The 15,057-nt window shown below is 46.7% G+C and overlaps 1 protein-coding gene across 2 annotated transcripts in view; it reads right to left on the reverse strand.

The window, feature by feature from the left end:
* Positions 1-202: 202 nt before the first annotated feature.
* mcoln1a (mucolipin TRP cation channel 1a) overlaps positions 203-15,057 on the reverse strand; it is a 48,014-nt gene continuing 33,159 nt past the window's right edge. For both annotated transcript variants that reach the window (XM_068020910.1, XM_068020909.1), the window contains 5 exons: positions 13,621-13,722; positions 12,730-12,852; positions 11,306-11,512; positions 8,161-8,291; positions 203-4,047 (listed from right to left, as the gene is read on the reverse strand). In XM_068020910.1, the coding sequence (XP_067877011.1) occupies positions 4,011-4,047; positions 8,161-8,291; positions 11,306-11,512; positions 12,730-12,852; positions 13,621-13,722 (600 nt within the window). In that variant the 3' untranslated portion in view covers positions 203-4,010. The remainder of the gene's footprint in view (positions 4,048-8,160; positions 8,292-11,305; positions 11,513-12,729; positions 12,853-13,620; positions 13,723-15,057) is intronic.

The raw sequence follows: 15,057 nt of genomic DNA on the forward strand, positions 1-15,057 counted from the left end.
TGCAGTTGGTGAAGACAGGAAAAAGTAAATGATAGCATGTGAGATTACATCAGTTAACTACTCAGCAGTTTTTAAAAAAAACACTCCAGATCATAGAGGACATGAGGTCACTTACAGGAATTATTGGTGACAATGAATCAGACAAGATCTGGAATAAAACCCCACACAAGATAAATATATTAAACTTAATTTATTAGTTGTGCGTATAGGGAACAGAAATATAATACAGGAAATTGTACACAGGCTGTTACATTATCTGGAAAAGCCTGCTTCTGGATTCTGAGCAGAAAACACAGGGAATGTATGGTTGAAAAATGGCCCAAGTTCAATGCAAACCAAATATGAGCAGAATATTCTAATTCTCTAAAGTGCCTTGTTTACACGTATAAATGATCCAAAACTATGAAAAGGTGCGAAGTGAACCCTGGTTTAATAGAATTCAAACCCTCAACACATGGATCCCAAGTTTCCAGAATTATCCCTGCTTCCTCATGTTGAGAAACAGATGTGGTGAGATCAATCACTCCTATACAACATGTACAAACTATAGGCACCAGCCATCCAAAGCACAGATAATCAATCAATCATACTCTCGACACAGGATAAACACACAGACCCATCAGTATCCGACAGGGTGGGGTACAGACCCTTCATCGTAACCAAACTCCCGCGAGGGTGGGGTACAGACACTACATCGTAACCAAACTCCCGCGAGGGTGGGGTACAGACACTACATCGTAACCAAACTCCCGCGAGGGTGGGGTACAGACACTACATCGTAACCAAACTCCCGCGAGGGTGGGGTACAGACACTACATCGTAACCAAACTCCCGCGAGGGTGGGGTACAGACACTACATCGTAACCAAACTCCCGCGAGGGTGGGGTACAGACACTACATCGTAACCAAACTCCCGAGAGGGTGGGGTATAGACCCTTCATCGTAACCAAACTCCCGCGAGGGTGGGGTATAGACCCTTCATCGTAACCAAACTCCCGCGAGGGTGGGGTACAGACACTACATCGCAACCGAACTCCCGAGGGGGTCGGGTACAGACACTACATCGTAACCAAACTCCCGCGAGGGTGGGGTACAGACACTACATCGTAACCAAACTCCCGAGAGGGTGGGGTATAGACCCTTCATCGTAACCAAACTCCCGAGAGGGTGGGGTATAGACCCTTCATCGTAACCAAACTCCCGCGAGGGTGGGGTATAGACCCTTCATCGTAACCAAACTCCCGCGAGGGTGGGGTACAGACACTACATCGTAACCGAACTCCCGAGGGGGCGGGGTACAGACCCTTCATGATAACCGAACTCCCGAGAGGGTGGGGTATAGACCCTTCATCGTAACCAAACTCCCGCAAGTGTGGAGTACAGACACTACATCGTAACCGAACTCCCGAGGGGGTCGGGTACAGACCCTTCATGATAACCGAACTCCCGAGGGGGCGGGGTATAGACCCTTCATGATAACCGAACTCCCGAGGGGGCGGGGTACAGACCCTTCATGATAACCGAACTCCCGAGGGGGCGGGGTACAGACCCTTCATGATAACCGAACTCCCGAGGGGGCGGGGTACAGACCCTTCATGATAACCGAAATCCCGAGGGGGCGGGGTACAGACGCTTCATGATAACCGAACTCCCGAGGGGGCGGGGTACAGACGCTTCATGATAATCTAACTCCCGAGGGGGCAGGGTACAGACCCTTCATGATAACCGAACTCCCGAGGGGGCGGGGTACAGACCCTTCATGATAATCGAACTGCCGAGGGGGTGGGGTACAGACCCTTATAGTTTTTAGCAGTGGATGATACAGGGAGGTGAGACTGAGGTTAGCAGTGTCCTCTCTTTCCCTCTCAGCTCCTGAGTGACCTGCTGTGCATTGCAGATGTTTTCTGTTTATAATTTCAGATTCCTAGAATTCACCTTCTTTTGTCTGAAATAAGTACCTGCATGAAGCATTTCTGACAGCAACCCTAGAAAGGGGTCTTGGGAGGTGGGTAAGTATGGGAGAGTCATAAGGCACAGTCTGAAAGCTGGCCTGACATCTTGAGAATCCCATACACTTTCCCAGTGTCCTGTTAGCTTTCCTGTTGCTCCTGTGCTGCCCCCTGCCCAAAACCTCCCCGCCATGCCTCTCCCCCAAACCTCCCCACCATGCCCCCAAACCTCCCGCCAACTGGAAGTGATTCAAGTACAGCTCAGTTTGTGGCTTACTTTACAGAGTCTGGCCTGAAAAGGAACCAAAAACATGATTTTTTTCAACAAAAAAAAAAGTTTTAAAATGCTTTAAAAATTTAAAACAATTAGACCCCTTAAATTTTCAGCCATTTTGCTTCTAGTGCAGCTTCTATCAGCTCAAACACAGGTCCCCAAAATAAGTAGGGACTCCTCTTGTACAAGAGTCGATTGTTAGTTAACACGTGATTTGAAAACACGCTGAGGGTGATTCCTGTTGCTGGTAGATGCCGCGGGACGTCATCCCACCAGTACCGTGATAAACGGCCTGGACCTGAAACTAGAGCAAGTGCTGGAGTCCTGGGTTGCTGCGTCAACATTAACCAAAAAACCTGAACCAAATCAATACTTGGTGTCGCTGCATTTTGCCACCTAAGCACAAATAGAAAAACACCAAAGGGTTGCATATAGCGACACCACAAGTCCCGGGCAGAATGGAGACAATGGGGGAATTCCCCCACTAATCACACCTGGACACCGCAGTGTGTGTGTGTGTGTGTGACTGGAATTGATTTTATGCACATAATTTGTATTATGCAATTATCTTCCACTCACTGTGTTTTACTGGAGAAATAATCCTTCGATCAACAGGCGTTAGTAAAGACTCCTTTTAAATAGACTCTGTAGACTGTTGCAGTGGTGCACTGGTGAAGCAGATGCTGGTGAGTAAACAAACTTCAGTCGTTGTAAAATGCACTGCTTGCTCAGGGTCCTGCCCCGCCTCCACCTCATTGGCCAACAGTGGTGTTAATAGACACTCGAGGGTGAAAAAAGACTGCTCTTTTAAAGGGACACTTCTCATGCCCAGTCTACAACGGAGAAGCTGCTGGCAGTCAATTCAACAATTGGACAGTCCAGATGATCTACTAGACTGGTGGGAAAAATCAGTAAAAGGTCAACAAGCAGCTTACATTCAGTTCCAGGCACTGCATCTCAGGAAGGAAATAGTGGTCTTGGAAGTCTGGGGGGGGGGGGGGGGGGGCACAGTACAGATTCACCAGAATGATACCAGAGCTATAAGGAGTTGCAAGGACAGGTTATATAGATTATGTTGTATTCCCTTGAGGATAAATGATTAAGTGATGATCTAATTGAAGTACACGGTGTAAATGGAGTTAACATGCAGATCAGCCAAGATCTGACTGAATAGTGGAATAAGCTCAAGGGACTGAATGGCCTATAACGTGATCACTGTGGGGATTACAGGCAGGTCACAGTTCCCAAAGTTTAATTCTGTCCCATTTGCCAACATGTCGATCCAGTTCACTGAAAGCAGGAAAAGATTATTTCAAGCCAGAGAGCGGTTAAGCAGGGAGTGCTCTCCAATAACTTCCTGGTGTGTGTCGAAGTGTCTAGCGCGAGCTGTATGGTTGAGTGTTATTGTTGTGCTTCCGATCAGCCAGTGGGATAGAGGTGAGGCAGAGATTTCAATTCCTCCAGTTCATTGCATTAAAATTAAATAACATGATAGTCTCTCAGTAATGTTCCCTTCATATTCGTACATAAAATTTAAAATATCTCTGTATTCAAAAATATTCTTCCTTATGATTAATGTGTCAGCCATTTCATAGCTTGCAGATATAGCTCCCTCTTGCCACTCTGCTGGATCTCCCAGTGTCACCTGAAAGCACAGAGGATACTGCCTTTGTGGATCCTCCCCAACATTTTGCATTTGCCTGCAAGATTTCAGTTAATGTACACAGCGTGGGGCCAGCTGGAATCACTGTGCAAGGTCCGGGCAATGCCTCGAGCAAACACTGGGTTCAGTTTGCCAAGAGAGTGTCCTCATAAGTGGTCATCCTGTGGCAAGGTTGGGGGGGGGGGGGGGGGGGGGGGAACAGACAGATTTTGATTAGATTCTGCCGCGCAAACAATTCCCAAACTCATACAACAATTCATTGCTTTTCCGAATTAATCTGTAAGCAACACTGATCCAAATCCTGCTGTGAAGTTCCCAATCCTGTTTGATCTGGGGAATCTAACCAGAGTTAAGTTAATAGTATTCAATGATAAGACTGCTTGCGAACACCAGATGCAGTAGGCTTGAGAGATCTTCAGCGATCAGTGTGCACCGCAGGGCATAGAGAGTCTTAGAAACAGAGAACATCATTTAGTTTATTTTGGAGCTTTAATTATTCTTAGAAGCAGTCTTAACTTCGTTTGGCAATCAGTCTACTTGGCTTTTTAATCATTCGTGGCGCCCTTAAAGAGGCACTTGTGCTATTCTTGTTCAGAGACACTGGTACAACACAGCACCGTCCTAATTGGTCCATTAAAAGTGGTCCAAGTCTACATCGGATTCTTGGATTAATGCCACCTGAAAGGGGCAGGTGTGTGTTTTCTGGGCTCGAATCTGGCATTAAGAGAGTCTTAGGGAAGGGTGAGAGAGATGTTTAACACATGCAAAACCTCCAACACCATACTGAAGAGTCTCCAAACCAAACTGGGGAAACCACATTTGTGGAGTCACTGTTTTCCTGACGTGGAGTGCACGTTCTCTCACTGTAGCGACATACCCAGAGAGCTGAGGTGCAGGCTCCCAAAAACCAACGATGTCGGGAGCCCTGGGCATACACGCTGGAGAGTAACCAGAAACAACTGGTATTTCTCCAGCACTCTGGATAGTGTCAAGGACTTTACAATCAGGAGAAGGGTGAGGACCAAAAGGGTGAGGGGATTGGAGAGGTGCATCGAATTTCAGAGGGCGAGGGCTGAACAAGCAGCCCGTCAATGACAAAGGGAAGTAAACGAGGAGCAGAGGACGGGGATGCAAGGCCTGAGGAAATAGTGGAGAGTCCATAATATGGGGAATCTTAAAACTGACCAATTGTGCCATAGGGAAACAGGTAGAGCTGGCAAAGGACACGGGTGATGGGATTGTGTGGCAGTGCCAGAGAGGATGACGGCTGCGGTAATGCACTGAGGTCCAGTTAGATTCCCCACTACTTGCCCAGCCAGCACCAACGAACCAGTTTGGGCACTGGCCCGTAGAGTTACAGCAGGACCTCACCAACAGGCCTCCACCTCCAGTGATGAGCCTGCTCGGAGCAACATTCTCAGGATCCGCTGGCACCAAGTTTGGTGGCACAGTAAACAGTGCAGCTGGGAACAGAAAGTTGTAAAAGAATATTGATAGATTAAGTGAATGGGCAAAACTGTGGCAGATGGAGTTTAATGTAGGCAAGTGTGAGGTTAGTCACTTTGGAGCCAAGGAAGATAGAGCGGAGTATTTTCTGAACAGTGAGAAGCTAGAAACTGTGGATGAGAGAGTTTTGAGTCCAAGTACAGAAAGCACTAAAGGGGATAACAAGTTAATTCATGAGGGAAAGCTGCAAAAACTAGCCGTATACTCCCTTGAGTATAGGAAGCTAAGGGGTGATGTAATTAAGGTGTTTAGATGATTAAAGAAGTTAATAAGATAGATAGGGTAAAACTATTCCCTCTGGTGGAGCAGTCCAGAAAAACGGGGCATAATCTTAAAATTAGAGCTTGGTCATTCAGGGTGTTGTCAGGAAGCAGTCCTTCAACACACACCTTGAGAAGCACACTTCTCAGGAAGCAGTCCTTCACACAAAGGTCAGTGGAAATCTGCAACACTGCACCACCAGCCCCCCCACCCCCAAAAAAGCTGTTGATCTGGGGGGGGGGGGGGGAGTCATTTGAGTACAGGAGCAAGATGTCTTACTGCAGTTATACAGGGCCTTGGTCAGACCACATCTGGAGTATTATGTGCAGTTTTGGTCTCCTTATCTGAGGAAAGATATTCTTGCCATGGAGGGAGTACAAAGATGATTTACTAGGCTGATTCCTGGGATGGCAGGACTGACTTATGAGGAGAGATTGGGTCGACTAGCCCTATATTCACTGGAGTTTTGAAGACTGAGAGGGGATCGCACAGAAACCTATAAAATTCTAACAGGACTAGACAGGCTAGATGCAGGGAGGATGTTCCCGATGGCAGGGGAGTCTAGAATCAGGGGTCACAATCTCAGTTTACGGGGTATGCCATTTAGAACTGAGATGAGGAGAAATTTCTTCACTCAGAGGGTGGTGAACCTGTGGAATTCTCTACCGCGGAAGGCAGTGGAGGCCAAGTCATTAAATATATTCAAGAAGGAGGTAGATATATTTCTTAATGCCAAAGGGATATGGGGAGAAAGCGGGAACAGGGTACTGAATTAGACGATCAGTCATGATCTTTTTGAATGGCGGAGCAGGCCCAAAGGCCTACTCCTGCTCTTATTTTCTATGTTCCTATGTTTCTATTAAAACTAGGGATAGATAGACATTTGTTGGGTAAGGCTATCAAGAGATATGGAGATATGCAAGACCAGCATTTGTTGCTGTTACGCCAATGTGTTTTGTCGAATGATAATTTTCTTTGGTCCACTGACTGGAGATCTGAATTTATATGTTTTTTTTTAAAAAAAAGACAAGTTGCCAGCAAAATCATCCTTTCAGCTCAAGATGATCACCTAGTTTGCTATACTGTATCCTACATTGCAAATGACTGTGAGGAGGGAGACGAAATGTCTGCATCTCCCAACAAGGCCCAAGATCCAGGAAGTTTAACGGAACTACCTGCTCTCTCAGCAAGCAGAGAAATACTGCTAACTGCTATGTTTGAATGACTGAGTGACTGTCCTGTGACAAGCCCCTCCTCATCTGTGGTTTTTTCTCTGCAACAGAGAAACAGCAACTGGACTGACATGAGCAGACCCTAAGTGGGGGTCCCCCTCTCTCTCTCTCCATTCCAGCTTGAAAGCTTTCAAATCCTGCCTGTTGACTAACTACCTTTGCATACTCCTGTTACAAACAGAAACCCTATTGGAGAAAATCATCCACATCGCCATCTCCAAGAGACTCACCAAAACAGTTATCTACCTCTTCAAACTAAAAGCCTCAGACCCACCGAATTCAGCTAGAAGCCAGTCAAATCACCAATCTCCACAGACTGTATACCTTCTTTATGGACTCTAACTCAACTAATCTACCTTTCCTCACTCTGTAACCTATTTGTGTGTACGTAAACCTCTAGTGTGTGTCAGAGAGTGAAAATTGGTGCGTTATTATTGTATTAGTTCGGTTTAGGTACAATAAAGTTAACTCGAGAAAGCTTGCCCGATTACTTACTTGCTATGATCATAACAAGAACCAACCAAACACCTACTGAATTGGTCAGTACATCCACTTTAAAAAAGAATTAAACCTGTTGTGGTCAAACAAGGAGAGGGAAAGGAGGAAAGCCCTTCAACCCCTCCTCACTTGACCGTAACAGTTGCCCATCACTAATTGCCCTTGACAACTGAGTAGCTTTCTAGGCCATTTCAGAGGGCAGCAACCACATTGCTGTGGGTCTGGAGTCACATGTAGGCCAGACCAGTTAAGGACAGCAGATTTCCTTCCCTGAAGAGCAGCTGTGAACCAGAAAGGGTTTTTATGACAATTGATCATAGTTTCCTGGCACCATTACTGAGACTAGCTTTCAATTCCAGATTGTTATTAATTAATTAAATGAATTTAAATTCCACCAGCTTCCATGGTGGGATCTGAACCCATGTCCCCAGGGCATTAGGCTGGGATCTGGATTACTAGGTTAATGACATCACCACTACGCCACCATCTCCCCTACGGGTAGATGGAGTAAAGATACACTCAGCCAGGAGCTAACTGAATGGTGGAACAGGCTCGAGGGGCTGAATGGCCACCTCCTGTTCCTATCGTGGATCCAACCCCTTTGCCAGGAGAAGTCACGAATTGACCAGACAACATGCAAGTGTGGGTTTGAGCCCCTTACCAGGTGAGCAGTTCTTTACTGGCCTACAGCAGTCTTAGACTGGGGAGCCTGCCTTCTATTTAATGGTCACCTTACCAGGGGCACAGAAACATCATGTCTCACCACTTCTACTTTACCTGTCGCAACAGCAGAAAAAGGAGCACACAGAGCTCTCCACTTCGCGGAATTTGCCTGAGTTTGGAGCATCTGTGCACTCAGCGATGAACTCACGTAGTTCGATGGGGAGCACCCCACTGATCCCATGGTGCTGGAATAGAAATAACACACTGGAGAGACAGGATAGGGAGAGCTAAACACACCGGAGAGAGGATACAATGAACTAAACATACTGGATATTGGTCACTAAAGCTGTAGTCTTTCAGCTGTGATTTTAAACCCTCTCAGGTGGACATAAAATATTCAATGGCACTATTTCAAAGATAACCAAGGGAATTCTCCCCGGTGTCCCGGCCAATATTTAACCCTCAACCGACATCACTGTAACAGATGATCTGCTCATTACCACGCTGCTAGCTGTGGGATCTTGCTGTGTGCAAGTTGGCTGCCGTGTTTCCTACATTACAATAGTAATTAACTGGTTGTAAAGTGCTTTACGATGTCCTGGGGTTGCGAAAGCACTGGGATCCTTGGTGGCAGAGCTGACATACAGTGTGGATTGGCACTACAGCCTCTGATACTGCGACAGCCCACTGTGTGCAGCAATACGGTCACCTTAGCGACCGTCAGTGTGCTGCAGAGATCTATAACAGTACCAGCCTGTAACACGGTGCTGGGTGAGCTTGGACAGTGCACCTGCTGATTTTATCCCTCTGCCTGCTCGCTCTCCTTTGCCAGTGCTGTCTGCAGATATTACAGTGGCTGCCCACTGCCACGTTCACTCAGTCGAGGCCAACTCCAGTTCAGAGCCTCCAGTCCTGTCTCATCAGAGAGAGTCCCTTCCACTTGCCAACCATTCACGGACTCGAGGGCACCCCCTTCCCCACAGTCTAAATGGAAGAGCAGAGATTTTGCCTCTTATTTTCCGACGCTTGTGTAGCCCACATTGTACGAAGTCAGCTAATATTAGTAGCTGGACAATCCCCCAAAGCAGTGGAAATGCAATAAAACTTGAAGCTGCCACAGTTATATGTCAACAGTACATAAAAAATGCAACTTTAAGAATCACCATTTTAATGTGTATTTTGGGCTGAAGGGCCAATGAGGATAATAACAAGCAGGTAGTGTTACCGGTCAATGATTGTTTGATGCAATGGCGCCCTCACATGGTTGGGCTGTAAAGGCCACCCACGTAAGTTCCCCAGCCAACTCTCAAACAGTGAGTGGAACACAATGCAGACCCATGTTGCCCCTCAGCCCTGGGAATCGATCCAGCTAAACAAAATCCATCCCAGAAGTAACAATTGCTCACGAGGGGGATGGAGCATAAAGGTAGGGAAGTCTTGCTACAACTGTCCAGGGCATTGGTGAGACCGCACCTAGAGTACTGCATACAGTTTTAGTCTCCTTATTTAAGGAGGGATATACTTGCACCATGTGAGCCGCATGGAAGATGGCAGGATCCCCAAGGACGCATTGTACAGCGAGCTCGTCACTGGTATCAGACCCACCGGCCGTCCTTGTCTCCGCTTTAAAGACGTCTGCAAACGCGACATGATCACAAGTCGTGGGAGTCAGTTGCCAGTGATCGCCAGAGCTGGCGGGCAGCCATAAAGACGGGGCTAAAGTGTGGCGAATCGAAGAGACTTAGCAGTTGGCAGGAAAAAAGACAGAAGTGCAAGGGGAGAGCCAACTGTGTAACAGCCCCGACAACCAATTTTATCTGCAGCACCTGTGGAAGAGTCTGTCACTCTAGAATTGGCCTTTATAGCCACTCCAGGCGCTGCTCCACAAACCATTGACCACCTCCAGGCGCTTACCCATTGTCCCTCGAGACAAGGTGGCCAAAGAGAGAGATACTTGCACTGGAGGCAGTTCATAGAAGGTTCACTAGGTTGATTTTTGGGATGAGGGGGTTTGTCTTAGGAGGAAAGGTTGAGCAGGTTGAGCCTATATGCATTAGAGTTTAGAAGAATGAGGGATCATCTTATTGAAACATATAAGATTCTGAGGGGATGCTGAGAGGATGTTGCTCCTCATGAGGGAATTTAGAAATAGGGGACACATTTTTAAATTAAGGGGTGTCCCGTTTAAGACAGAGATGAGGAGGAATTTTTTCTCTGTGTTGCTAGTGTTTGGAATTCTTTTCCCCAATGAGCAGTGGAGGCTGGGTGATTGAATATATTAAGGCTGAGTTAGACCAATTTTTTCATGTCCAAGTGTTGTGGGGGCTGGCAGGAAAGTGGAGTTAAGGCTTCAATCATATCAGCCATGATCTTATTGAATGGCAGAGCAGGCTTGAGGGGCCGAATGGCCTACTCCTGCTCCTATTTCTTATGTTACGTTCTTATGCGCCGTGACAGAAAGGTTGGTATATCATCGCATCTCAGAAGTATCCCAAAGCACTCCAAATTACATGAACTGCTCTGAGGTAAGGCAATCAAAGACAGCAGCCATTTTCTGCACAGCAAGATCCCACAAACAGCGATGGGAAGGGTGAGCAGTTCATCAGTTTGTGGTGCTGTTGGACAAGGGATGAGGAACACCCCTATTCTATTTCAAATCATGCCGCAGGATGTTTCCCCACCTGAGAGCACAGACAGGGATATTGTCACATTATTATAAATCATTCCCAAAAATCTCTTCATCGGGAGATCAGAAGCCAGTTGGTTTGTTGCTTTCATTAACAGATTGAAGTTCCAAGGAGCTTCAGTGGGTTTTACTTTTATAGGGCAAATGGGAGCGTTCTATGCCACCTCATGTGCGCTGTTGATACCAATGCAATCACTTAGTTTAAGATTAGCCGGTGCCCTTTGCTGGAACACCTTTGATGCCTCACCATTTCGATTCTTCACCTCCACTCCCCGTGCCCTGCTAAAAGCTGGTCGCATTTTAAGCCAACAAATCTAGCTCAATAATATATAATTTTATACAATGCCTCTAGCTCATTGTGTTTACACAGAAATAGACTCTCACAGCAGAGAAACAGGACATTCAATCCAACTGATTTATGCTCCATACAAGTCTCCTCCTGCCCCTACTGCATCTCACCCAATCAATCCCTTTTATTCCTTTCTCCCTCATGTACTTATTTAGCAGCCCCTTGCAGGCATCTATGCGACTCGACCCAAATGTAATAAACTGCATGTGCCTGCTCATACGAACCTTTACGGCTTCATAGGAGCCAGTGATGAGGGCGATAAAGAGGCTGAGGACCATGTAGATGAAGAGGCTGATGAAGGTATACAGGTAGAGCTGGCTAAACAGCCACACCAGTGTACTCTTCTGTCGCATGTGAGAGAATGTCACAAACATGTCGTCCCCATTGATGAGCGAGAACAAACACTCAGAGACCATAGAGAGCGTCCGAAACTGCAACATAATGACGAGAAGCATTAGTACAAATTCAAGAAACTCGCTGCCTCCAGCATGGCTCAGGTACAAATCTCCTGACTGCGAGCGAGCTCTAACACCGACCCATAAAAGGACCAGTCTTGTAATGTAGGACTGCCCCACAGAGTGCCAACCCTGGCTCAATGGTGGGTGAAGATGAGAAATTCTAGATGTTAGTTGAATATTTCACATTAAAGCTGCTCAACAGATGTTGGTTGTTGAATGAACGGCGTTAATGTGAAAGACTGGCAGAGCCGGAGGTGAAGACAGAACGGGGCGGGGTGGGAAAAGAGAGAGAGCGAGCGAGAGCGTGTGTGAGAGAGAGATAAGGGGGGGGGGGGGGGAAGGGGGGAGCAAGGGACGGAGGGAGAAGGAGGGTGCAGTGAGGGGAAAGGGTGAAGAGGAGGGAGGGCGGCAAGTGGAGCAGGAGAAGGTGGTGCAGTTTGGAGGGGGAAGAATTTGGAGTCAGAGGACCCGAGAATTCGAGGTTGGGGGTGGGGGGGGGTGGGGGTGGTGGGGGAGTCCATGTAAGGGTTGAAACACAAGGATGAGAATTTAAATGCGAGGCACTGAGGAGCTGGAATCCACAGCGAGGGCAAGCGAGCTGGTTTCGCGGAGCTGGGGAATATACTGACTAAACACTGTAGGCTGGGTGCCCGAGCAGGATTAGTTCCTGTTCTTTGCTCCTACTTCCCGAACTCTGTTTCGGCCATGAGGGATGAGAACTCATTAGCCATGCCACCTTACCTATAGCTAATTCAGCAGAGAGCTGGAGCATCTACATAGCAGTGAGGTACCTACTGGCTCACTGGGTAACACTGTCACCCAAGTCAGAAAGTTGTGGGTTCAAGACCCCTTCCAGATATACAAGCACAGAATCTCAGCTGATCCCCCACTGCAGTAGCAAGCGAGTGTTCCAGTCTGATGGTAAACTGGGGCCCTCTCTGCCCTCTCAGGTGGATGTGAAAGATTCCAAGCCCACTATTCAAATAGCAGCAGAGATCCCCCCGGAACCCTGGCTAATATTTATCCTTCACTATCACTAAACCAGAGCAGCTAGTCATTATTACATTGCTGTGCACAAATTGGCTGCCGCGTTTCCTACAACTACAATCCTGAAGTTGTGAAACGTGCAACAGAAACACATGTTCTTTCTATAGCTTGGTCTCACCCGGACTAGTGTTTCCCCCACGTACCTTGTCGTGATATGGCCCCAGCACTATCCATCCACAGAAGCAGTAACCCATGTAAATGACAGCCACGCAGCAGCAGAATCGGATCACATTGGGGAAAGCAGCTCGGAGAGTCACAATGAGGATCTGTGGAGAAAGCAGTGTCACTTCAGTAAACCAGGTACAAGGGTATAGAGTACTTCATACAGTCACACAAACTGACAACAAACATACACTTAGACAGCACCTTACACTTGGTAAATATATTACAGGAGCAGGGGTAGTGTTGGACAACAGAGTAAGTCAGGGTGGAGTTAGGGGAGTGAAAAAAGTCTGAGGCTTTGAAGGCAGGAGAGAGGGAGCAAGAGATGTTTAAGCTCCGAGCACTGCACCTCAGGAAGGTTATGTTGACCTTGGAACAGGTGCAGATTCAGCATTGGTGCTAAAAGGGTTAAATTATGAAGACACATTGCACAAACATTGTATTGTTGAGTGTAGATGATTAGGCGGTGATCTAATTCAAGCATTTAAAATGATCAATGAATTCGGTAGGGCAGAGAGAGAGAGAGAGAGAAAAACTGGAGGAGAGAGTCCAGAGAGAGTGGGCATAATCTTAAAATGAGAGCTCAGCCATTCGGGGCGATGATTCTTCATGCGGAGGGTAGTGGAAATCTGGAACACTCTCCTCCAAAAAAGCTGTTGAGACTGGAGGGTCAATTGAAAATTTCAAAACCGAATTACAGGTCAGCCACAATCTAACTGAATGGTGGAAGTGTCTCAAGAGGTAAGGTTGTGAAAAGCACTGTATAAATGAAACTTCTTCCTTCAAAACCACAGTTCAATCTCTTGGCTCGATGACAGTGACAGTTCAGATTTCACCACATTCTGCAGTGATGCACAATGCTCATTACTTACATTGTACTTCTGAAAGAAACTCAGATAGCGAATAACTCCAACCCAAACCAACAGGGTCGAGGTCCCGAGTAGAATACTGCACACATCATAGGATGCAAAGTTCTGAAAAAGCCCAGGAATTTATAATGGATGAGGATTGTTAAGGTACGAAACAACAACTGCCTTTTTAACATTTCAATAACTCAAATTATTGGAAATTTTTATTAAGTTTTCCTACCATTAAACGGAGGCACTGTCTACCCTTTCTCCTGGATGTAAACAATCCCATGACAGTATTTTGAAGTGGAGTAAGGGAGTTCTCCCCGATGTCCTGCTCAATGTTTCCCTCTTAACCAACATCATTAATACAGATCATCTGGTCATTTATCACACTGTTCTTTGTGGGATCTTGCTGTGTGCAAATTACTTACCACATTTCCTAACATTACAACAATGGCTACCCTTCCAAAGTACTTCATTGGCTGTAAAGCACATTGGGCCATCCTGCAGTTGTGAAAGGTAGCATATAAATGAGTTTTTCTTTCCAATACAATGTAAATTCAGGTAGTTTGTGTAGCCGATGAGTTAGGTTCAAGCAGTGAGTACACTCACCTCATGGTCTGAGCATTCCAGGCCCTTCCACAGAACATGAATGAATAATATTTACAACATCTCCAGGGCTGCGCAAAGCATTTCACAGCCAATGAATCACTAGTTGAACTCAGTTATAGAGCCTTACATAGCAGCCACTCGACACTGGAGATGACCAGTTTTTGCTGAGACACGAATTCTGGCTAGGACATCAGGAGATCTCCCTGCTCTGATTTGAATAGTGCAATGGGGTCTTTAACAGCCAGGTGAACAGGCGGAAGGGCCCTGGTTTAACTTCCCATCTACAGGACAACAATTGCGATCATTTGCGATGCCGCTGAAGTGCCAATCTCGATTAAGTGTTTACCTGAGGGAAATAAACTTGCAGAGCTACGGGGGAATGGGACTGAGTGGATTTCTCTACAGAGAGCCAGCATGGACTCGATGGGCCGAATGGCCTCCTTCTGTGCCAGAACAACTTGATGACTCTATAAATCCACAGTGGGGCTCGAACTCACGATCTTCCAACGCAGGCCAGAGTGCTACCAACTGAACCAAGCTAGCAAATTGCACATGGTCTCGGCCAGCACCCGAGTGCAGTACTGAGGGCATGCTGCACGGGAAGAGGGGCCAGACTTTCAGGCAAGTGCTAAAGCTCTGTCTGCCTGTTGCAGTGGGTGAAAATGATCCCACTGCACTATTAAGAGGTGTCTTGGTCAACATTTCTCCTTCAATTAGCACCAAAAAGAAACAGTTTAAATATTCATCTCATTTGCTTTCAAGGATGGCTGCTCCACTTCTCTGCAAACCAGTCACTGTACTTCAAAAGTGTGTGCGTGTGAAACACACTATCCTAAGATGTTTCAA

This window comes from Heterodontus francisci, chromosome 43, assembly GCF_036365525.1.
Source record: "Heterodontus francisci isolate sHetFra1 chromosome 43, sHetFra1.hap1, whole genome shotgun sequence".
Taxonomy (NCBI): Eukaryota; Metazoa; Chordata; class Chondrichthyes; order Heterodontiformes; family Heterodontidae; genus Heterodontus; species Heterodontus francisci.